The following is a 24,406-nucleotide window of genomic DNA, read 5'->3' as shown; positions in this document are numbered from 1 at the left end:
ACAGAACAAACACGCCCCTCTATGGCAAGCCGGTTTAACATTTGTATAGTTTGTAACTTATTAGTAATAATTTACAACACAATAATGATTTTATGTTTTCAATTCCATTGATAACTATTTATTAGATGCTATAGTACGTATTCCTTTGCTACTACTCACTATTTCAATAGTGACAAGTATTTATTCCATTGTTCCTAGTAACAAATTTCACATTTTGCCTTTATATTTAATGTATTCTGTATTGTATATCTTCTGCTGATAGGCCATTAATTGCAGTTTTAGGCTACTAATAACTATTTATTATTTATTAATCTTTAATTATACACTTATGTACAGAGTAGGCCTAATATTAATTAACAACATGTTCTTACTATAGGGTTAGTTGCATATAATTATGCACAATTGCAACGAATAAAATGAAAAAAACAAACAAACAAACAAACAAACAAACACAAAACTTGTAAATAAATTAATTTCTATACAATTTAGTAACATATAATTGGGTGTTCTTCAGATGAAGGCATGCTGTCGGATTTTTCTGTGTTGACAGCTCCGTTAAATAGCCTATATAGGCTACTGGAAGCGCTGTAGTTTTGCTACAAAAAGTAAAATACAAGAATAACATTTTAAGTAACTTCTGTTTCTGAACAAAATAAGCAGTAAAAAAAACCTGATTGTTGTTTTAACTGTCAGAATCTATCCTACATGACGAATAAAAAAACAATCACCAAACATATACTAATTGAGGCTATAGCCTATATAATTCAATAGTAAATAATTATATGCAGTTAATTAATATATAATTAAAAAAATGTTTTTAAACAAATGAGGAAATTAAAGTGGGTTGAATCCAGAGCCCTAAAATAATTTTAGAATGGTTATCTAAAGCTAAACGCAGCATCCGCAACTGAAGGCAAGCCGCCCGCACCCCTTTGTTGACGGTTGCTGTAGACCATTTAAAAATGTTAGCTAACCAAATAACATGTTTAGCTTACAACTGCACCTGTCTCTGACTCTCTGCAATTTTTTTGTTATTTTCAAATATTAGCCTATTAGCACAAACTCTCAATATAGTGAATTAACGTTCTTTTATTTTGCTCTGGAACCTGACTAAATGGAAAAATATTCTTGCTAATGAGCCGAAATTAAAAAGTGGGAAATCACTCGTGCACATCACATACTCTCTTGTACTTATTTTGAATAAGCAATTACTTTGCAACTGCTAAAAAAGTATGTTCTATAGTATATAAATGTGTGTAGTATGAATGTTATCTGGAAGTACTATACATTCGCCATGTTGTCATTATCATGTTACCTACAAGTGTCAAATTGACTGCCATTCACAAATCCTTGGCCTCATGGGATAGAAAAGTGTCCTTTATGTGTGCACTTCAGTATCTTGCTGAAAGTAGGTCATCCAGGTAATTTTTGCCTACTCTTTTATGAGTACAGTGAACTCGGACATATACTTTAGTCAAAAACTGTATTTTGCCTATATATAGTAGGCAGTACGCGATTTCGGATGCAGCCCTTGTCTGTAGCCCTGCCCTTGCTTCCGTAATGCAGCTGCGTCACCCTACATTTGCATAATGTCGCCTGTTTGCTAATTTGGCTTGCCCTCAAACAAAAGTAGTTGTAAGGCCATGAAAGTTTATCACTATATTGAAGAACTATTTTTTTCACTGCAAGGGCAAAACATCATTACATGGACTTCCAAAGACTAGACCAGACTATTGGGATAGTGCCTAGAAAGAATGAATAGTGACTAATTGAATAGATAATTACTATGGGATTACATATTAAATAGAAAAGTATTAGCAACTAAAAATAGATAAGGTACAACAGGGCTAAGGGCTCCATGGGGTAAAAGGCTACTTGGAAAAACTTACAAAAACTTGCAGCAGCACTTTCCAAAAACATCAGATGCATGTGGAAATTTGGCTGATCATTGACGTGATAGCGGGCAGCAGTGCAAAGTTTATTCTGTGTTAATTTGATCTAATATTTTATGTTTTTAAAATGTTGTAGATTTAGAATGGCTAAAATTATTGAATATATTTTGAGACAAAGGACTTCTTAATGATTTGTTCAAGCTAATTAAAGCAACAGTTTTTCATTAATGGAAGAATATGTAAAAGGCGCCCCTGCTGTCAGCAAATAGCTGGCTGACTATTCCATTTGTTGTCTTTACATGGTTAGATTCAGATGGTAAATATCATATATTAAGAATTAATCACCATATTTATAATGAAACCATATTTAAAAATCTGATATTAATAACATCATATAACAAAATATGATTTCATGTTACTACTGTAGATCTATATTAAATTATGCCATATCTTTTAATGCTTTCAGAACCTTTACTTTTAAAAATAATTATTTTTATTAAATTTACTTTTATATTAATATTTAATGGCAGTATATTTATTGAACAAAACTTTATCAAAATAATTCAAGTATTAAATTAGACAAAACATTTTAGCTTAAGTATATATTAGTATAAATAATGTGCGATTTAATATTTATTTTCACACAAAATCTGTTGATCTATAAATGTTCAATACAAATTTTCTTCTGCAATCATGCACTATAGGAATAGTAAAAAGCACCTTTTTTTTCTTAATATGTGCCTTTAGCCCCGTTGTACCCTACTAGTTGTTAATATAGCTTGCCATACTATTCAGCGTCTGCGTAGCCAATCCAACTAGGGAAGTGCATAGTGCGCAGTCAAATTCAAATTACACAGAAATGAAATGAGACATGTCAAGGTACTTGTAATAATTAATGCGTTTACTTTTTCTTTGTTGAAATGGAAAGTAAATACATACTTTTTTGAAATCCCACGATTTTTTTTTATTTCATACTACAAGATTCACTTCAGTAAGTCAGACACTTGGGAGTTTCTTTACTCTTGATGTTCTCCTGCATTTTGAATTGATAACATCCCTTTAAGAAACAAGGACCTAACGTTACTTAAGACAGAATAAATCAACTCGTTCTGACACGGTTTAGCTCAGTGTGCAATTTTTTTAAGAGATTGAATGACCAGTATCATATTATTCTTTAAAATGGACGCCGCTTGTATTTACTAAAAGTTCACGCAACTGATCAACTTATGAAAGGGTAATCCCCTCCACGCAGTGGGAATCTCCCACGAACAAGGAAGTTTATTTCCAACAACACAGAAAGAATAACACTTCTTCGAGAGAATTTACGCTTTGACTCTATATGGGTAAATATTTTTGCAATTAACAGTTTAGTTATTCATAGCTTATTAGCAAACATCCTATGTGAGAGTTGTGGTCAACGCGACATTAGTGTTTACAACTTCACTACTAGTGATAACTACGTCACAGGGATGGCCCATAGGTGACATCATCGTAAGCTGTGGCACTTTTACCTGAATTTGCAACATGATAACCTACTACATGTAAAGTATATATGTTTCGTTTTCTCTTTAAAATCATCGTTGTCATGAACAATAACGTTTTGGAAAAGTGAAAAAAAAAAAAAAAAAAAAAAGACAGGAGCCACTTGGGGTTTTGTGAATTTTATGTTCTCAAATGTAAAGAAGGCAGTTTACATTACATACAAAAATACCCTTTCAAATACAACTTTTGCCCTACAAAAGAATATGACAAGTAGATTTTTTTTTAAATTGTCCTAAAGGTAACAGGAATATTCAAACTGAGCGATGAAATGAATGTCTAGAAAAAAAATGTTAAACTGCAATACCTGTGATATAAAAAATTATAATGGTACAAATAAATAAAATGTTAAGAAACCCCAAAAGAGTAAGCCTATGTTCTTTGTACACCCCAACAGGGCAGGACAGTAGGTTGTGGAAAGGAGGGGGGGGGATGGAGGAGGAAAAATGGAATATAAATGGAAAGTGTTCAAAGTTAAAGTTCAAGAGACACTGCCATTCAGACCTCCATGGGAGGCGCAGGGGGTGACGCCCTAGACGCAGGAAATTACAATCATGCACATGCACACGCAAAACCAACATGGACTCGTTTATCATTTAGCAAACTCACAGTAAAAGCAAACCTGCTTTGAAATGTAGGCCCAACAAACCCATACCTCAGATCTAATACTGCTCTTTTGTTCTGAGCTGATAACGAAACTATGGAGTGGCAGCAGCGTTTGTGACCTGTAATGGGAGTCATGGTTTTGAGTTACTAATGCTGGTCCATCTACACACTCGCACCCCACACAAAAGGCCCTCCCAGAAACTGTACCAGAATCAATACAGCCATTACAAAAAGACTGCAAGGAAAACCTTTGGACAAACAAAGAATCTCATTTACAGTGACAAACAGGACAATTTTTTTTTCAACTTTTTTTGTTAATAAAAACTACATTAAGGTGGCATAGAAAGACTAACAATGATTTTTAAAGTTATTTACAAACTACTCTACTGTACAAGTTGTTTCAAAAGCTCATAGATGACTACGCAAGCATTCGGACACAGTAAGGCATAAAAAAAAAAAAAAAACTACTTGGGAAGAAAAAAAACAAAAACAAATCAATACTTTACACTAACTCTTTAACAAGCAGGAAGACCAGCCAAATATCAGTAGCAGTTTAAAAGCAGCACTGCTGTTACACAGGTGTGGTTCCACTCTTTAAGGGAAAACCTGTGTAGACAAATGCTCAAGAAAAGGAGAAAAAAAATAGATTAAAGGGCAAACCCAAGAGTGGCAGCAACAGTAACAATTCATGTCACCTGTAGATAGCTCACTGTTATCGGTTAAGGGTGAGCCTGATTGAATTTTTAATCACACGGAGGTTGCTTGTGGGGATTGGGGAAGATGCATCCGGAAGCTCTTTACTGGGTAGTCTCTGAAAACAAACGACTATTAAATTAATTTCAATTTTGACATTAAATCATAATAATAATTGCATGTCAATTACCTGTGATCTTGATGTATCGATTGTTGGTATTGGCATAGGTTTGGTTGCTGCAAAACCCTCCTGTGTCAAAGAGGGGGTGGTTGTTTTCAGGAAATTTGTTTTTGCACAAACATTGCGTGAGGTCTTATTGTGTTGATGCAAGAAAACTGTTACAGTTTCAGTGAAATGATCCAATTGTGGTGTACATCTGTGGTTCATGCAATAAACATGAAGAAAAAAAAAACAAAACAACTCACCACTGTTTGCCCATCATCACCATCCAAGCCATTGGTAGTTGGAGGGTTCGGTTCTTTAAACGCAGAGTCATCAGAAAACACCTGACACATATTAAGGCATGCTTTAAGTTAAAGCTGGATTGGATTTTTCCATTTTTATAAGGGTTCCTCAGAAATGAAGAGGTTGACCATTCATAATGGATTTCTTTTTTGTGTGTGTGCTTTTGAATGGTATAAAAAATGCAAATAAAGAGCTTTGTGAGACCTCTGTGTCTTTGTGCCTCTTAGGTGGATCCTCCAGAGATGGAGAGTGAGGTCTCTTTGGTGCTCCATTGACACTGTTGGGCAGGTCAGTTGGGCTAGGGGAGGAAGAGGTAATGCGTGGTATCACACTACGGCCCACCACTGTAGGAATGGTGTTGCCAGCGGGAGGTGTTGGGGGCTTGGCAACTGGAGTGGCGATGGGCTCTGAAAAGAAAAAAGTACTAAATTAGTGGAATCAGAATGAATTGCAACTTTGAATTGCAAAAACACCAACAAATGTGTTTCCCCATTAGAAAAACAGGAACAAGTCCATAACAGAAGATATGATGGCACTTACTGGAGCCGATGACTGGAATGGACATTCCCTGTTCTGGTTTTGGAGGCGACAATTCTGATGCTGGTGGGCTGTCCATGAATACAAGGACTGGATGACTGGGTGGGCTGATACTACTGGAAAAAAAGAGGGAGATAAAAGGGTTAATACAGAAGAAGCAGAAGGTTAAAAAAATACTGCCAATGTTGAAAAATTAGGTAATTGTAAATAATAAGTTAATTTTATCTAACAGCATTTTGACTCTACAGCCAACTCATATTTTTGCATTTCTTGTGCTTGTGAATGAGGCCATAAAATTAGCTTGACCACGAAAAAAAAAAAAAAACCCTGCAATTTGTGACATTTATAATTTGTGCACTGAAGCAAGAGAGGAAAAAACAACAACTCTTGTTTTCTCTTCCAACCCCTAGACCTCTTAAAAGCCTGCTAAAAGTCATGTGTGATACAATAAATTGAAAAATGCCATTTCAGTCCCTTGGGCAGGTATTTGAGATTCACTTAAAAACTCACAATCTTTCAGGAATCCTTTGGTGTAAACCAGCTAAATCAGGTACAATAAATCACAAGTATTTCATCTCAATCAGTGACACTACCTGTCTTCAGGTGTGGAGACTGGTTGGCATGGTTGGCTGACTGGTGTAGGCGAGCTGAACGGGGTGCCAATGTCTGTGTCCCTGGAGCTATCCAGCTGACTGCTATCCAGTGAGCAGCGCTTCGACCCACCACCATTTGAGCTTCGGTTTATATCTCCCAAACTCTGCCATGAGATAGAGATAGGTTATGGATATAGCTTCTTTAGCGACCAAGAGCATTCATCATTAATGTAAACACTAGAAGACTATGTGGTTTTACCTTCTTCTTCCTCTGCACAAGTTCAGGAGGCAGGTAATTATGCAACTGTTTCTTCTTCACATGTGTGGCCTCAATAGTCATGCCATCCTTCAGCATGTTGATGTTGCTGGCCTGCCTATAAACTACAAAGGAAATCCAACTTTTAGACATTAAAAGACCCCAAGTGTCCTCTACATCCAAAATAACCAGTAACTTTAACAGGACAATGGAGGAAAACAGAATGCACAGGCAGAGCAGCTTACCAGTATCGGTGAAGGACTGGATGTCATAGGTCAAGTCAATATTCACACAGTCAGAATTGTCCAGTTTTTTGAAGCTGATTCCAATAAACCACATGGAAACAAATTCATTCCTGTGAAAAGAACAGCATGCAAATTTATAAACATTTTTAATTTCTCTATATTAGTTCCTATATAGAGGCCATTAGATATCAGCAAAATAAATATAGGCATTGTAAAATGGTGATTAAATGGTTGTATGAAGCAGAAGCTGAAACCCTGAGAACAAATATAAGATTAAAATAATAATCGGCGCAAATCCAATAGTGTCCTCGCATCATCTGTCCTCGTGCCTTAATGAACAAAACATTAGCTTCATGTTTGTTATTATGGCAGGATGACAATACGATAGATAAAGTACAACAATAGAAATGTCAACTGGTAGAGATTTTACCATATTGTCTGTAACATGATAGATATAAACAGCTATAGGACAGCTTTGCATTTACAGGAATCATTACCTTACGTTTAACGAGAGTTGGACTTTTACATAGACACTTTGTATGATAAAAAAACAAACAAAAAAAACAACAATTTGCATTCAACAAGTTCCAGATAAAAAAAGAAAAATGACATAATACATTTCACTTGTAAAAGATTTCTTTCTATTATTATGCAAAAATAGTACCACATGTTTATTTGAAATGCAGAGCATTTTCACTATGAATCATTTTCACTATGAATGAATATAAAATTTAAACCCAGCAAAGAAAACAAAAACAAACAAACATTATATTGATAAAATTACTCATACCAAGACAATTTGTTGGTCATGCCACCCACCTATCTATTACTTACTCATTGCGGTTCTCTTTTGAACCGGGAAAAGACTGTGGGTTGACATGAGCAAGGGTGATGTACTCATTGCGCTCCAAATTTCCAACCAACACTCTTATCTTTGATTCCACCAGTCCAATCCTGTGGAGGCCAGAACATCATTATTTGAAGAGTCTGTGGTTCCAGAAACAGAACCCAATGAACGGATTTCAGAATGTAGATCGTGAATTCGGGTTTAAGTGTGGCCTTTTCTATTATAATTATTATTATTATTATTACTGTAATGCTGTTTAAGTGGAATGAAAACATTTTAGTACAAACCCATACAAACAAGCTAAACTATAGTCCTTCTTTGGGCATTGGGCGGTTAATTTTAAATCTCTGACAACTATTACTAAGTCCAATTAAAATTAGAAATTTTTTTGCAGACACACAAAAAAAGCAGCAGCAAGAAATGAATTTGACTAAGATTTTACCACTCTAGATGGTTTTCCTCAGTGGATGCACTGGCAGTAAGGACAATGTAATGCCTGCAACAAACAAACCAACATTAAGTTCAATCTTTACTGGAATTGATCTCTGATATGACGCTATGGATAACCACTTACTTGTACTTCTGGAAAAAGTTGGGAGGTTCAAACAACTTGGACCAGTCTGCTTTACCCAGAAGAATTTCATCTGTAACAGTGAGACCTTAAAACAGAAAAATTGGAAACATGAGCAATGGTCAAGGGAGATGGCCAATATCTGACCTGCTTTGATTTAAATTACATACCATTCTTGAACTCTTCACTCATGATGGTGCGTGTGGACGTAGACACATTGTAGGTAGAGTTCTGTTGTGGGTATGCAGGCGTGATGATTGGCATCAGGTGATACCTGTCTGATGGATTCACCTGAAAGTAAAACAACAGAAGGTAGAGTGAAATCAGAAAACTATCATAAAGCCTAGAAAAACTGTATACAATGAACATAATAATACTAACCCGCGGATCCCAGACTGGCAGATTCAAATTGCTGTCTTCAGGTTGTTTTAAAAGCACAGGGTTTGGCCATTCCCTGATGAAGTGAAAAAAGAATATGCAGTGAAGAGATGAGAGGGGGAAAGCAATGGACATTCCATGACTACAGGATATGGACTTGGACATTAACAGCACACAATACGTGAAGTTTCAGTTCCACCATATGAACCACATGTGCTGCGATCTCACCATTTAGAGAAGACCAGAAAGAACTTGTGCACAAGTGTGGCGGCAACAGCATTTGGGTAGAGCTGACATGTTCTGGCCACCAGCATAGCCCAGGACACTCCACCCAGAAAGCCTAGCATGTTGGAATAGATTCCACGGCCTAAAAACAAAAAAAAAAGTCAGTGGATTGCATTCTTAGCAAAGCCAAGATTTAGAATAAAAGAGATCAGAATTTCAAATCAGACATCAGAAACTAGTGGTTAACACATGCTAGAACACATTGAGCTGGGGTGCTCATGAGTGCAAAGCATTTTCATCGAGTCATTTCCCTGTCCCATTTCACCTTTTTCTCCCCATCATTTCTGTCCTTCTCTACTCGATCAATAATAATAAAACAAACTTCTCAAAAGACAATTTAAATCACACTTACGTTTGGCCCACAATTTAATCGCTCTCAATGTTAATCTGAAATTCTCTTTATTAGGCACCAAATATAGGATCTCATCCGTAACACGGCAACCTGCAAAATGTACAAAACAACAAGTAAATCTATGAAATAGAGAAATTAAGACTGTACATGTGACATAAAAACATACAATCTTGAAGGCTATTACCGTTTAGACTGCGAATGCATCTGATGTCCAAGTTTCTGAGGAGGGAGTCTCCTCTTAGGTCCAGGTTATCAGGAATGGACTGTAGAGCCAGCCTGGCAAACAGCAGATCAATCTGAGGGGGTGAAGAAAAAAAGTAAATAGATAAATATCATGCAGGCTTATATGATAAACAATTTGTCATCAAATGCTTTACCTCAATGCCATCAAACTTGAATTTGATCACTGGCACAAAAGCATCCTCCACAGCCTAAACAGGAATTATACAAAAGATAAAGTCACTCATAAAACAAAGCAGAGGCAGAAATTATGAGTAATGGAAAAGGTACTCACCCGTAGATCCTTAATCTCATCATGCCGTTTTAGTTTTTCAAAGAAAGATGAAAAAAAGTCAGTTCTTTCAACATGACGTGGGGCAACACACAAAGCATCTATGTCAGCACCTAAAGGGGAAAAAAAAACATTGATATGCAAAGGGTACATATATTGCTCTTTATAACTTAAAAGATCTACAACCTTAAGAAAGTCTTTTAAGAATTTTCTGCTGCTTTACAGTACAAGAAAGCTCATCAAATGTACCTTTTGTGTGCACTCCCAACCTATATGACCCAAAAGTAAAGATTTTGCCACCAACATTCGCTACTGCTGATGGTGGAAGATTCTGTGAGGCAAAAGAGATGATTTAGAAAAGCAACTTGTAATTCTTGATTAAAACAAATTTAACTTCTTGAGTCTTGACATAACAGGTGATGTGACGAAGACTTAACAGGCCAAGAGACCTGTAGTATTACTTACCTTTGTTTCACTGATTTCTGAAATCCACTCCTTAACAAATGAATTCAGCTTCCCAAGAACTGCAAGCCTATACATACACAAACATCTCTCTTAGTCATTACAAAGATAGAAGATACATAGAAGTGAGTCAAGGTATGGCAAGATTACAATATTTTTTCAAATTTTATGCTTTTATGTAAAATAGAGTGCCACTGTCATGAGAAATCAGGTCTTGTGTCTTGAAATCGGGTCTCAGGACTCCAATAGGTACTCTCTTTAGAGCCTGCTCACAATTCCCACAAAATCATGTTTTATGTTAGAACTACGTTTTAATGACAATTAAAGTCTGTTTAGTTCACTTACACATACTAGAATGGCATACAGATGCACAATAAGCCTGATAGCTAAGCTTATACACTACACATTTGCACATACATACTCTACCAGTATTTACAATAAGTAATTATGTAAAATGTTAAAATATTCCAGTTATTAAAAGAAAAATTGAATTATATATAGTAAGCAATTACATACATATTTTAAATTGTATGTTTCACCAAGGAACAAATCTCCAAGACACTTAACAATATTTTATAATATTTTCAGGGTCAGTGTTGGTCCTATGATTATCAAGTGGTTACTGCTATTTCAGTGACATCTAAGCCAAACATGAACTGGAGGCTGCCTCAAAAATGACAACCTTAAAGGGGCAATTCAATGCTGACAAGACAGGATTTTAATAAAACTTGGCTTTCTATGGGGTACTAAATCTGAATTTCATAAACTGTGCGAAATGACTTTAAAAAAAAAAAAAGAGAAAAAAAAAGAAAGAGAAAAGGGCTATATATGCCCTACAAAAAAAGTAGTGTTAGCCTACTTCAACACCTGTAATGAACTGGGCTTGTTGCCTTTCCAAAACATACAAAAATGCTCATGTATGATCTGTAGTTTTAACAAATATTTTCATCCATCGAACGGACTTAGCTGACAAATAAACAGGGATATCTGGGTGAAAGTAACACCCAGCAACAAACATGTGGCAGTCTGCAATGCACAAACCCCTGTCTCTAACCACTGGAAAGTTCCATAAATGAAAGTCCTCACCTGTGATTGAGTTCATCTTCACCCTCAAACACTCCAAATGGTTTCATAGCCTCAGTGAGCTTTTGAGTGTAGATATGGTCAATCTCTCTGGGAAAGGCCAGGCTGATTGAAGATGTGATGCCATAATGTTTCCGAGGCTGCTGCCCGCCAAGCGTACTGTCACCAGTCCTACAAATGAAGACATCATGACAATAATAATAGTTTCATTGTGCACTGTAGAGACATTAAATATTAAGATTAATAACAAACCAAAATACTACTGAGCTAAAAAAAAGCCTAAAAGCTTTTTAAAAATTAAGGGGTGCTCTAAACACATGACAGTACAAAATAGTAATATGTAAATATGTATGTCACACATAGGCCTATGTATTATGTGTATATGCTTAACTCGACATAAACAATGGCAGATCATATTGTACATTCAAATACGCTTCGTTTCATGAAACGTAAACAAGCATTGAAAGAACCGTGCATTGCCCAATATTTGTGTAAACAAAGACAAGATTACTTGGCAAACACCACCGAAATACTTTGTTTAAATGCAACGGACTAAAATATGCGTGGATTTAACCACTGTCAAGTAATCATTTATTAAATTAAAAACACACAATCATGCCGTTTATCAGCTAACGTTCCAGTCTGCATTATCTCACCGTTATCTTAATAAACTGGCTAAACTAGCCTAGCATGGCATTTTTTACAATCAACAACTAACCCGTTTACCCTACTAAAATCACTTTGGGGAATGGAACACTTACGTTGACATCTCTTTCATGACCTCGCGTATAAATATCCACTTATTTTCAGAACAAACGCGCAGAAAACATGTAAACTCAGCCAGCAGCAGCCCCGTCTCAATTTATAACAATAGTTGTTGCTCCAATATGGCGCCCACCGGACAGACATCTCCCGACATGCTCTGCGCCCTGACACTAGCACATGAATGTTTTCTTCTTCTTGTTGTTACTGGCCGCTCACTCCTTTGGAGTATTACCGCCATCTACTGTACAGCCTACATGGGTGATGCATCTGTATATTACTTTTATTTTATATAGCCTACATTCCTTCCCTCTTCTCTCCTTTTATTTGTGGATGTAACGTTAATGCCTCACCCACCTTCTCCTGGCGCTGCGTGTTCAGCTCCTCCAACGTCCGCCCTGGGCTCCTCAACCATAAAGGTGGGCAGAAGCATCACAATCCTCATACATTAGGCTATAGCCTATCCTATGATCTAATCCTGTATTCTTTAAAAAGGTTAAAACAGCCCCATATATCTGAGAATCTCTCAATAATCTCTCAAATCTCTATATTATTGAAGAAAATCTGCACTCTCTGGTAAAAAGTGGGAATCCTGAAGAGATCGGGGCTCGGATATTTCTCAAAGTAGGCTATGTTTATTTTTGAAAGTCAAATCATAGAAATGTATTTTAAAATTTGTGTTACCAAGAAAAAAAAAAAAAAAAAAGAAAAAAAAAGAGAGAGAGAGAAAAGCGAATTTCCTCAGTTACTGGCCTGGACATAAAAAGTATTTGAACACACGATGACCATTTGTGACAACGTGCCCCTCGCTATCTGGCAACATCACGTGACCAAAGCTGTGTAAATAGTATACAACCGACTGCATGACAAGTTTGGTCCTTTTTCAACATAATATGTGTGAGATGATCGATACTGAAACTTTATTTGGACAGTAGCCTGATGGGTAAAAGTGATTTAACGTTAGTTGAACAAATAACAAACGACATAAAAATGCTTTCCCTACAGAAATCTTCTGTGGAAAAATACACAGGGTCTACTCTGTATTTAGTAACTGGTATTGAACATTTGGCAAAAAATTACTTATTGTTTATAATACTACTTGTCTATCCGTATATTACACTGACAGGGATACATTTTTATCTATTAAAAATCAGATGTCTGTGATTTTGGAGGCATGTACGGCCTGCTTCATTTTTAATGTAGCCTAGAGTGGAGTGATACATTTTAAATATTATGGAAATGGCTTTAAATCCCCTTTCAGACTCATAAGCCTCAACAACCTTCCTTCTGAGTGACCTAAAATTGAAAAGGCAGCTTTATATTTTCTTGCTGTATGAACAACATTGCAAATATGTGTAAAATATAATTTTACATAATATTTTTTTTTCATTTTCAATCTTCATTATTTCAATATATACTAATATAGGCCATAATTAATGTTTACACACACACACACACACACACACACACACACACACACACACACACACACACACACACACACACACACACACACACACACACACACACACACACACACATATATATACTTTTCTTATAAACAGAGCACTGTTACATATCATTTACATGTAATATTAATCATGTAGGCCTAAAGTAAATAAATGCACAATAAAAAAACAATAAATACACAAATCATTGACAGCACTTCAGAGAATACACCACATACCAGTACATTATCTGCATTGCTCAAACATTAACATATATTAAATCTATTTATTTCAAATTTTCAATTAGTGCCCACTTCTGTCGAAAAATGTCCGATTTTAACTGCAAGTCTGCTGTCATCTTCTCAAACATGTATATCTGTTTCAGTCTATGTGTCCATTCTGTCACAGTATGAACAAAACTTTATTGATTTCCCTTTTAACTTGTATTTTGGGACATTCCCAGAATATATGCACATAGTCCCCCACCATCCCACAACCTCTCCAGCATTGTGATAATGGTGAAGTACTGTCAAATTTGGCAACCACCAGTGGAACTCTAAAGAATCTCATTTTTATTTTCCAATCAAATTCCTTCCACATTTTGACTGCTGATACCTTTATGACAGCCAGCACATATATTTATCCACATCTCATCCTCTATTACAGTATTTAACTCTAGTTCCCGGTTTCTTTTGATATGAAACGTGCCATCAGATCGGTCCTGCATTCATTTCCCATAAATATGTGCTATATGGTTTTTAGTAAATAGATCATGTTCATTAATATTGATAAAATATTTTTCAACATTTGTTGGAGATCTTTTAATTATGTCCCAATGTTTATGAATTGTGATATAGTGTCGTAATTGTAAATATCTAAAGAGATCATTCGATCTCAGTATAAACTTATCACATAATTGAGAAAAAGATCTTATGGTTTCTCCATCAAAAATTTGATTAATTATCTTTAAACCATTCTCTTCCCATCTACTAAAGGCACTATCCCATATAGAAGGGAGGAAATCTGGGTTACCTTTAATAGGTATTGCACGTATTTTAATTTAATAGGTATTGCAAATTTTGACAGTATGCTGTATCCATATATTTGTTTTCTGGCAGAACTGTCAAAGAGATTTCAGGAAGCGAATTCTGTTCAATATTAACCCATTCTGCCTCCTTATCGATGCCAAGCCAAGCAGCCATAGCCCTAAGCTGAGCAGCCCAATAGATTATGAAGGTTCAAACCCCCCCTGTCCTTATTTGACACAAGTATTTTAAGTCTATTTTAAGTATCATAAGTATACTTGGTCTTTTATTTTGCCAAATAAACTTTGAAATCCATTTTTCTAGTTTAACAAATGCTGAGACTGGAACCAAAACAGGAAGAGATTGAAATAGGAAGAGAAGCCTCGGCAGTATATTCATTTTTACTGTTTCAATCCTTCCAAACATGGAGAGAGGTAGTATCTCCCATCTCGCCAAATCCATTTTTTATGGTCTCAAAAAGCTGTGTGTATAGTTAGCCAAGTATAAATGTGATGCCATGGGTGTAAGGGTAACACCCAAGTATCTGAAATCCCTACTAGACCATCGAAAAGATACTTCATTATCTAACTGAGTGGGCCAATGTCCTGAAATCATCATTGCTTCTGATTTCTCAGCATTTACCTTATATCCAGAAACTAAGCCACAGCCTCTAAGGCACTCTAAAAGAGCCTGGATAGATTAAACTGGGGTTTTTTAAATGAATAATAATATGTCATCGGCATATAACGATATTTTATGATCTGTTATCCCCTGTATTCTGGGGTTGCTCCTTATTAACTCCGCTAGTGGCTCAATACTTAGAGCAAATAAGATTGCATCTCCCTGACAAGTTCCCCTACCTAAATAAAAAAAATCTGAGCAGTGACCATTAACTCGATATATATATTTAAATATTAATTATAGCCTATATTAGTCTATAATTAATTGAATTTGTTTATTTTAATAATTGTATTTATTTATTTTAATCTCATTTGCATTGTTTTTATATATATATACTTAATAATTTATTTAGATATTTATTCTTATTTCTAATATTTATTTATTATCTGGTTTCCCTGAACTTTTCCAGACTCCCTACCACTCCCTTGAGTCCACTTGGTTTGAAAACCCCTGGTATAGGGAATACATTTATTTACGAACAATTTGGACATTCATTCAGGGTTATAATGGGCTGTATCTGCTCCATTTCACGAAGCGTAATAGTTTTAGTTTAATACGAGCTTTGGCATATGTTTTGATTGAATCGATTACACACAAGCCAGGATTTGGCAAGATTGTTCCAAAGAATGCGTGTGCCGTGCGTAATCGCTTATGCACAGCACCATCTAGTGGCTCAATGCCAGTGGTGTGGCGTGATGACGTCCAGCAGCTCTCCAATGAAAACCAGAACAGGAAATGTTGCGTGAGAGTTATTTTACTATACCCAATAGTGTTTTGTTGTGATATATAGTGTTGTAGTAAATTATTTTTTTGAGTTGTCACCATAATATCAGCCTGCACACGTGTGTATGGATGCAAAAGGCTATTTTCACATAGAATCACACTTTTGCTGTATTCTATTTCACTTTAATGTGCAAGAAAAATGTACACCATTCACGACTTGATGATGAAGATCTTTTAAAGAATCATTTAAGGATATATTAATGGAAATAATTTATTTTATATAGCCTAATATTACAAAGTTTTATACATGATAATGTTACAAATTCACAATGACTGTGATCCAGTGACTTACTCGATCGTTAAAAATCAATGATGGCTATATTTATACTGGATCTTAAAGGTGTATACACTGTTAATCAAGCTTTCTGCTGTGCTTTCACATTGACATTCTCAAATCGTTATATTTCAGTGGGATTTATCACACTTTTCCCTCAAAACCACGTTGGTCAACATTCTAGTGTAATGTCTTCCTCCAATGTTGCAGTCGATTGTATAAATTCTCGCTTTAATGCGTTTTTATAGGCTATGTATGTTATTGGCTCATTTAAGACCAAGAAACGACCCTCACAACGACATTTTCTTTATTATTACAGCATTTTAACACCATTTCAAATTTCAATGATCATCTTTATTTTCAAAAACATTTCAATACACTTTATTTTAGATGCAGCATTTACAAAGAAAATGTTCGAAGCAGAAAGTAAAAAGTGCGAATAAATAATGTAACCGAATAAATGAAACGGTAACAAAAAGCACTTTGTGAAGTATTTAAATGAGATAAATGCAATACAATGCAAGACAATATTATATTAGAAACCACTGTATTTAATTCTGTATTTTAACATGGCAACATAACACTTCTATAGACTACTGCAGTCTGTTTTCTTTTCTTTTCTTTTCTTTGCAACAGGTAAACAACTGAACGTGTTCCTCGTTCTCTAAACCAAGGCATGCATACAGATAGCCTCAGTCTGCAGGAAAGCATTTAGTAATGTAATCCGAATCAGCTGTCAGATAGAAAGATATTGTTATTTTTTAGCTGGTCATATGATATAAAGATCATTGAGTGAATTCTTCAGCAGTATCGTGAGCCGTGAAACCAACGTGTTTCCCGAGCATGTCTCCCGTGTTAACAGAGACGTTTTTTTAATGGCAGAGTTTGTGTGGCTGTGAGAAGCATTTGCAAGAGTTGATTTCGTGTAGTCGCTGTCCATGGTTCTGAAGCAATTATAACGACCAGAATTCCTCAGTCTGATTATAGTGAAATCAAGTCAGTCAACTAGCCAAATTATTGCTGGATGCAAGTGATAAGCAAATATATTCAGACCAAGTAATAAATTGCAAACTTTGCATCTCTGATTCGTGATATTTGAAATTTCGTTCTTTGTATATCAAAACTAAAGTGACTGATCATGTTCAGTTCGAGATTCTTCAGTTTAAGGCTGTCGTTGAAAAAACAATGCAATGCAGTGCAATGAATTCTTAATACAAAACGCATTTAAATGACAAAAATAGGAACGATTATTTAGGCTAATGTTTGCCTTGTTTTTGGACGATTTGCAGAATTTATGTCTAATGCAATTATAAAAAGCTTCAAGGAATCTACGTCTTACTCATCTTTCATAGAAAAATGTTAGAATTGGGATCTTTTAATTTTCATATTGTCTTATTATAACAAAAGATGATCATCCTCCTCATTGTCAAGAACAAAAATAATTTAATAAAATAATTGTATAAACCTTCACGTCCCTTTCTCCACAATCGTCACACTGCAAGTGCGTTTTGTAGCCTAGTCTTTAGCAAATCGTAAAATCATAAACAGAATTAGTCAACCGTGCAATTAAATAACAAACCATTCTTTAACTCAAATATATATATATATATATATATATATATATATATATATATATATATATATATATATATATATATATATGAGGAAAAGAAGCTTCACAGTGTAATGAAGAACCCGATTTCAGTTTTAAATCCCAGACGTATATCGCTGTAAAAAGTTGTGTTTATATTTTTTACTCCGTTGAGTTCAATTTAATGATCTGTAATGTCATAAAATCAAACTTCGTTTATTTCTTTTTGTCAAGTCCTCTTATTTCTGAACAGCAGAGGGAGCCTGGAACACGACACATTGCATCTCTCAAACTCCGCGAATCATGTCGACCATCAAAAACCTCTTTAATGACTCAAATGTTTATCCTTTTATCCCACTTATATAATTCACTTTTATTATTAATAATGCCATGTTAATCCCGCTTATTTTGTTGCATTTTGCACATTACAGACAAAAATTGAACTTATTTAACACGGGTTATTGTAAAAACTTGAATATCTTCAATGTCATTGATAACTAAAGTTTAGCATGAAAGCAAATATGACAGCCACCCTTGTGGGGATGTGAGCTGTGTTGTTTATTTGTCTTATGGTTAACGCATGGGCCTATGCGAAAATGTGCAGAATATCCCCACTGCCTTATTGTTTCACACATTTTTTTTTAAGTTACGCAACAACATCTCTTAAGTGATTATGAACTTATACAGCCTCAATGCGCAATCTATGAACATGAAAATAAACGAAAGACTTAACTCAACAGATAAACGACTTGCGTCCCTATAGTGTGGTTCCATTCATCATCCTATTTAGATTAACAACAGTTTAAACACCGACTGAACTTGTGAAGCGCGTCACCTTGAAATAACGATTCCGCAATAATAATTCAAGGATGTGTTTTACTTTGTCCTTTGTTCTATTAAAGCTTTTTTAATACTATAATTGTAGTCTTTATATCTTACAGCATGTGTCCCCATGTAGTCAACAATCAGGGGTAATCTGATTTTCCCTGTCTCTCACTCACACGCCGTTCCTTTTCGCAGAATAACCAGTACTCACGTTTATAATTTCGCCCACAGAGACGTAATCCCTTTGATTATATCTAATACCTGCCAAAACCCAGATGGCATGCCCACCCATCGCTCGGTGTGATAATGCCACATTGTGAAATCTAGCCATTAATATTAATTTTCAGTCTTCGAATGTGCCTGAACTACTGAAGCTTAAAATTCCTTAAAGAAGGCAAGACTTGACTTACCAGGGATTTTAAGAGCATTCCCATTTCGCCTATTTCCGTCCTTTGAGGTAAAACTTATATTCAGTGGGATATGTAGTCGACACGACAAGGCCTATAATTAATCTTGGTCAGTCAGATTTCCTGTGTCAAATATATATTCGCCTTTGCGACAGTGGGCAAAGTGAAGTAATGTTGTTTGCACTGGTGTGTTTTATGGTGATTCCTGTGCTTTTTAGAGTCTTTTGTGCGAATTAAACATGCTTTCGAAGAGAATGGACGGAGACAAAATAATTTCGTTTATTATGCTCACAAATCTTGACATTTTACATTAAGCGATTTGCAAAGACGCGTGAGGATAATAATGATTACAACCATATCTGAGAAATAAATGCCATTTAATTTAGAACTATCAACAAGGCAAGACAACAGATTTGTTTTTCCATCCAGTGGGTCAGTGCATGGCCTTCACTCTTGATCTGTGTGTACATCAGTCCAACGGCATCCACAAAAATCTACGTGAAGATAGTAGCTATGAGAGATCTTACTAGCCACATCTGGCAAACAAAACGGGCAGATAAAGAGGCAAATAAATAATATGACAAATATTTTTTGTTTACTTTTTCCTTTAAATGTTGCCATTGGCTCTGTATTTGGATTAAAGCATTAAAACGTGGCTTAATTCTCTGTAACATATTTGCACTGTAGTCGTTTAAGAAAGTTTCCATAAGAGTATAAATGCCCACTTTTTTAATTAGAAAAGACATTGTGCAATAATAAAAAAAACTTTGCAATTGATATAACAAAAATAACAATAAAAAATAAATAAAAAAGCAATTTTTTATTCACAAAACATTAAGGATGCACAAATTGCTACATTTTTTTTTGCATAATAGTTTGTTTAGCACTAATTAACACGAATTAGTGTTAAAACAAGTACTACTAGTGTTTACCTTAAACTTTTTTTTTTAATCTATAAAATGCTCAATACTGAGTGACAGTTGCTCTTTGAGCACTAAAACTTTATTTGAAAAGTTTTAATAAATTTGGCAAGATAACGTATTGGAGTCACGTTTTCAAGGGGAATACACGCGGAAAACCTACTTTGGTAATAATAAATAAATTACAACCAGAAAGACACATAACGAGTCCTGAAAAGTCTTGACATATAAAGTTGGGTAAAGATGAATGAAAGCACTAAAGCGCACTCTCTCACTCATAGGCACACAAACTGCACGCGACGGTTATTACTCAGTACTAATCTCTCTGGTAAAACATAGATGCCAATAAAGCCCCTCTTTCAACATGACATCAGCGCTGGACAACAGTTGCAGGAAAACAGATCTGCTGATGAATTGCCAGAGCAAGTGGGAAAATGAGAGGAGTGGAGCATGAACAGGGCATTGGGCGTTGATTTATCGCATAAACCCTTGGTCATTTCCATATATTAAAATGTGCCCAAGGGGCCAGTCAGTCAATTTCCTTGAGCCACTACCAAGCACATGGTCAAAAGAAATTGAACTGTCTTGGTTTTTCCTTCTCTGACCTATGGACCAATAAACATTTCCCCACTGTAGACCTAAATATTGAAAACCTATACTATTTACAAGAAGAATCTTATAGCAACAGTCATAGGTTTGGTAATCTGGTTTTTGTGTCATCCACAGGGCCTCGCGCATTGAGCTGAAACGTTATTTTAAGCATGAATCTGTCATCGCACTTTCCTCTCACTCTCATTTCCAATTGCTTCCTCTGTCACTCTCTAACACAAAAGCACCTTTTCTGTACGAGCGAGCGCGCCTGACTGTGCATCGTAGAGATGGATATTGCTATGCATTTAACGTCTGGCTGATTTACGATGGGATCAGTCGCATTGTCATTTACATATTGAGATTCTGTTTGTACGCGGCGTTTTGTTGCAGGCTGATAGCTTTCATTCCTTAAGGAGGTGTACGCTCCGTTTGCGCTGATCAATGTCCGCCTGGGAGCAGGGACAGACTCTCAAGAAAAGTGAAAATGTATATATATATATATAAAAAAGGCGGTCCATCAGCCAATGGCCTGAGTGGGCAGGTGCCATGGTAAGTCTTACAGAAGTGCATGAACGTCCTCAAAATTGTCCAGCAGCACCAAAAGCTACACAGCGACCGATCAGTCAAAAGTAAACGCTATTCCAGACGTTGCGCATAACCTCACCAATATTTGCTATTCACGCGCGGGGAAATATTCCTTTTCAGTCTACAGCAAACCTCAAACGCAATTTCTACCCACAAATTTTAAGTTTATCTCGACAAAGTTCTTTTTTTTTTTTTTTTACGAAATATTCCGAGCGAGGTTTAACAATGCAATCCTTTTGTGGGATGCATGAAATACAGAGCACGATCCCTCTCGAGAGGTCCTAAAGGAATCCGTGGTGCATTTCTGTCAATCACGCCGCACGGTCGCAGAAATATTAGACACTTAAAAATAAAGGTCCTAGTTAGAGACAAAAAGTGTGTTACGGCTTGATTCCGCATGAGAACCTTCTTATGATACTTTTTATCCAGAAACCAATCTGGTGTTTTAAACAAATGACATTATCTCTAAGCTTTTATAATATGCAAATAATAGCAAATGCAAGAACCTTACATGTTTCTTTGAATATATCGTTTTTTGCTTAAAACACATTATTATTATTAATAATCGCATTCTTTTTTTTATACGCGCTGCACTCACAAAATTGCTGTAAATGTCGCTAGCTCTCTTTGTGCATGCTGGAGAATAATGCGCTGCAATGAAACTAAATCAAAGGCTTTATATACAAAATTCAGATCGATACGGTGCTTTTTCACTTGTTGAGAACAATGACCTGAAAAGCATCGGCAGTCAGTGTGATACAGTCGAGCGAATCCATTGGCATTCCCAGATAGCCTTCGCGCAGAGTTGACCTTTTTACCCAACGCAAACCTGACACAACTTTCGCGTTAAGATCGGACAGCTCGCGCCGAGAAAAAAAAAAAAAAAAAAAAAAAAAACCCACACACGCATCAACACAGCGATCAGTCTTGGTCCAGAAACAAAGATGTCAGCGTATAAGCCTGCAAAGCAGTTTCACTCACTCGCTCGCTCGCTCGCTCACGGGTCACGTATTATCTCCAGCATTCGATTTCAGTTCCGATCGGTTCCCTATTGAATTGTGCCTTTTCCCCGCAGACTGTCACTTGTTCACGCAGCCTCTGCTTTGAGTCTCTGGAGCAGTCGCTATAGTCTAGTCGTACTTCTACTAGTTCGCAGGGGTGTCTCTCTCTTCCTCCCACCTCATGCATTGAACAAGCTTGTCATCGCGCTCGGTTATACGCTTCATGTCTCTTTAATTTCAAATGCATCGGCGCTGTTTACAGCATCTTTATATTTCTAAATCCACGCGGCGGTTTACTGACACCCCCCTCCTCCTCCCCCCCAGTCGCCATTCTCTATAATCTGAACACATCTGAAAGTTATTACCCCGTCCCCTTTCTTTCTAGTGGGCTGCTCCCACAATCTATTCGTCAGTGTGTGTTGTTATATTTTTACAATTACACTTGTAGTATTTAAGTCCCACCTACATCGCCCGCAAAGCGCGCGAGCTAGTATCCTATCCCGCTCAACGCGATGTCCCTTAAGTTTCTCTGGGCTTCTGTTCTGGAGGAATGTGGTAGCGCACGCGGCGGTTGAACCCACATGCCCCGACTCGGAACCTGTCTGTCCTGTTCATGCAACCCGATCGTGTCTCGCCGAGAAGCAGCTTGCGCGCTACCTCTGACTGTTTGACCAGGAGTTGAGTGACTGTGTTTGAAGCACCATCAGTGTCCACTACGAAACCTTATATGCGAGGTCCCTCTCCCCTGTTTTTGTATATATAGCATGTCCGGCCCCCTTGAATCTCCTGTCCATTGGCTTTTCGTGCTCTGTTTTCCTGCGTCCACCCCCAGCGCGCGCGCGCGCACGCACACACACACACACACACACACACACACACACACACGCGCGCACACGCACCGCAGCGCACATTGCTTTCATTAAGCATATCTCCCCCCTCTCTCTCTTTCAGTGTGTGCGTGTCTCTCGCTCTCTCTCTCTCGCCTCTTGTCCGGCCCCCTGATCTTTCTGTCCATTGGCTTCTTCGGGTCTATTTTTCATGTCCAGCCCCTAATGAGTGTCCATTGGTTTTGTTATTTCCACTCCCTCCTCCCACTCCACGGCTTTGCCCTGCCCATGTTCTGTATGTCTATGTCCATCCATCTCCTGACGTTCAAGTTCGCAGGGACGTCACGTCCGCACTTGAACTTGCAGCTCAGGGGGGCTTTTGCCATTTTTTCATCTCTCTCTCTCTCTTTTCAAAAAAGCCATGACGGCTATCCCACAATCCATCTTCCCTGCGCCATCTTTGTATTATTTCTAATTTATTTTGGATGTCAAAGGCATTGATGAAGATATTTTCTCTGGAGTCTCCCTTCTAACCCGGCTCTCCCGATGTGAACCGAGCTGAAAGCCACCACCAACCACCATGTCTCGCCGCAAGCAAGGCAAACCCCAGCACTTAAGCAAACGGGATTTTTCGCGTAAGTAAAGACAAATATATGTTGTTCCCGTTCCGTTTACCTGTTTTTGGCTCCGTTCTGTAGTGTTGAGTTGCTGGAGAGGAGCGTAATTCTCAGTGAAGACACACTGGACACTGGACAGCGCAGATCAAGTGGACTTTAGAGAAGAGAGCGCTCCCATCTCTGAAATGCCTTTACGCGCACCTTCGTCCGCCGAAATGCCAGAAAAGTTTGCTTTCCATCGCTATACTTGGAGAAGTTCATGCCGACTCTGTGTTTAGGCGCATATGTCTTGGCTCTCGTGCCCCAGCCGCTTTGACCACTTAAGAGCAAACGCTCACATATACCGGACTGTGGTGGGTATATGCACGCTGGCTTTCGCTCGCTTATTTGCGCTCACATCTCGTGGAATGTCCCGTAACGCTGTCTGTCTGTGATTCTGGGCAGGATTTCCCCCCTCACGCACTATTTTTGGAAGATTTTCAAAGAGTGGAAGTGAATTTTGATTGGGAAAAATCTCGTGTCCGACTGTTTACAAGCGCCGCGTGCGCGTACTACCCACTGCCAGCAAATAGAGCACGCATAGTCGCCTGTGTGCAGAGAAACCCGTCTGCATATAAAATCTGCTTGAATTTGAAACTTAAGCTTTTCTTACATTTGAAGCAAAACGCGATTCTGGTCTACTCGTTTGGGCTTTCGCTTAAAAGCAGTAGGAGACGAGTTTACGCTACGCTCTTTGCCGTTTCGAGTGCATTT

General features: G+C 37.0%; 2 protein-coding genes across 3 annotated transcripts in view; one reads left to right on the top strand and one right to left on the bottom strand.

The window, feature by feature from the left end:
* Nucleotides 1–3,539: 3,539 nt before the first annotated feature.
* papolg (poly(A) polymerase gamma) lies at nt 3,540–12,287 on the bottom strand (the record flags this gene model as incomplete). 2 transcript variants are annotated; one of them, XM_081351333.1, is made up of 22 exons in its annotated part: nt 12,078–12,287; nt 11,320–11,487; nt 10,237–10,303; nt 10,021–10,102; nt 9,775–9,884; nt 9,638–9,691; nt 9,445–9,556; nt 9,261–9,350; nt 8,852–8,990; nt 8,627–8,699; nt 8,416–8,536; nt 8,249–8,333; nt 8,117–8,170; nt 7,662–7,781; nt 6,828–6,937; nt 6,586–6,707; nt 6,327–6,490; nt 5,737–5,849; nt 5,401–5,603; nt 5,157–5,237; nt 4,921–4,980; nt 3,540–4,848 (listed from the first exon to the last, which is right to left on the bottom strand). In XM_081351333.1, exons 1-22 carry the CDS (start codon nt 12,092–12,094, stop codon nt 4,750–4,752), a joined length of 2,244 nt encoding a protein of 747 aa, XP_081207459.1. In that variant the 5' UTR covers nt 12,095–12,287. The 2 variants fall into 2 exon arrangements, with proteins under 2 accessions (XP_081207459.1, XP_081207460.1); XM_081351334.1 differs by lacking the exons at nt 3,540–4,848; nt 4,921–4,980; nt 5,157–5,237; ... (8 more) ...; nt 8,416–8,536; nt 8,627–8,699 and having other exon boundaries at nt 8,848–8,990; nt 12,078–12,230.
* Nucleotides 12,288–23,356: 11,069 nt separating this feature from the next.
* The window catches only part of bcl11aa (BCL11 transcription factor A a), a 50,463-nt gene continuing 49,413 nt past the window's right edge, over nt 23,357–24,406 (top strand). Inside the window, exon 1 of the mRNA XM_081351316.1 lies at nt 23,357–23,671. Within this exon, the coding sequence (XP_081207442.1) occupies nt 23,617–23,671 (55 nt within the window). The 5' untranslated portion in view covers nt 23,357–23,616. The remainder of the gene's footprint in view (nt 23,672–24,406) is intronic.

This window comes from Scardinius erythrophthalmus, assembly GCF_964197995.2.
Source record: "Scardinius erythrophthalmus genome assembly, chromosome: 21".
In the NCBI taxonomy this organism is placed as follows: domain Eukaryota; kingdom Metazoa; phylum Chordata; class Actinopteri; order Cypriniformes; family Leuciscidae; genus Scardinius; species Scardinius erythrophthalmus.
The sequence above is the reverse complement of the archived record's forward strand: the minus strand, read 5'-3'. Positions and strand labels throughout refer to the sequence as shown.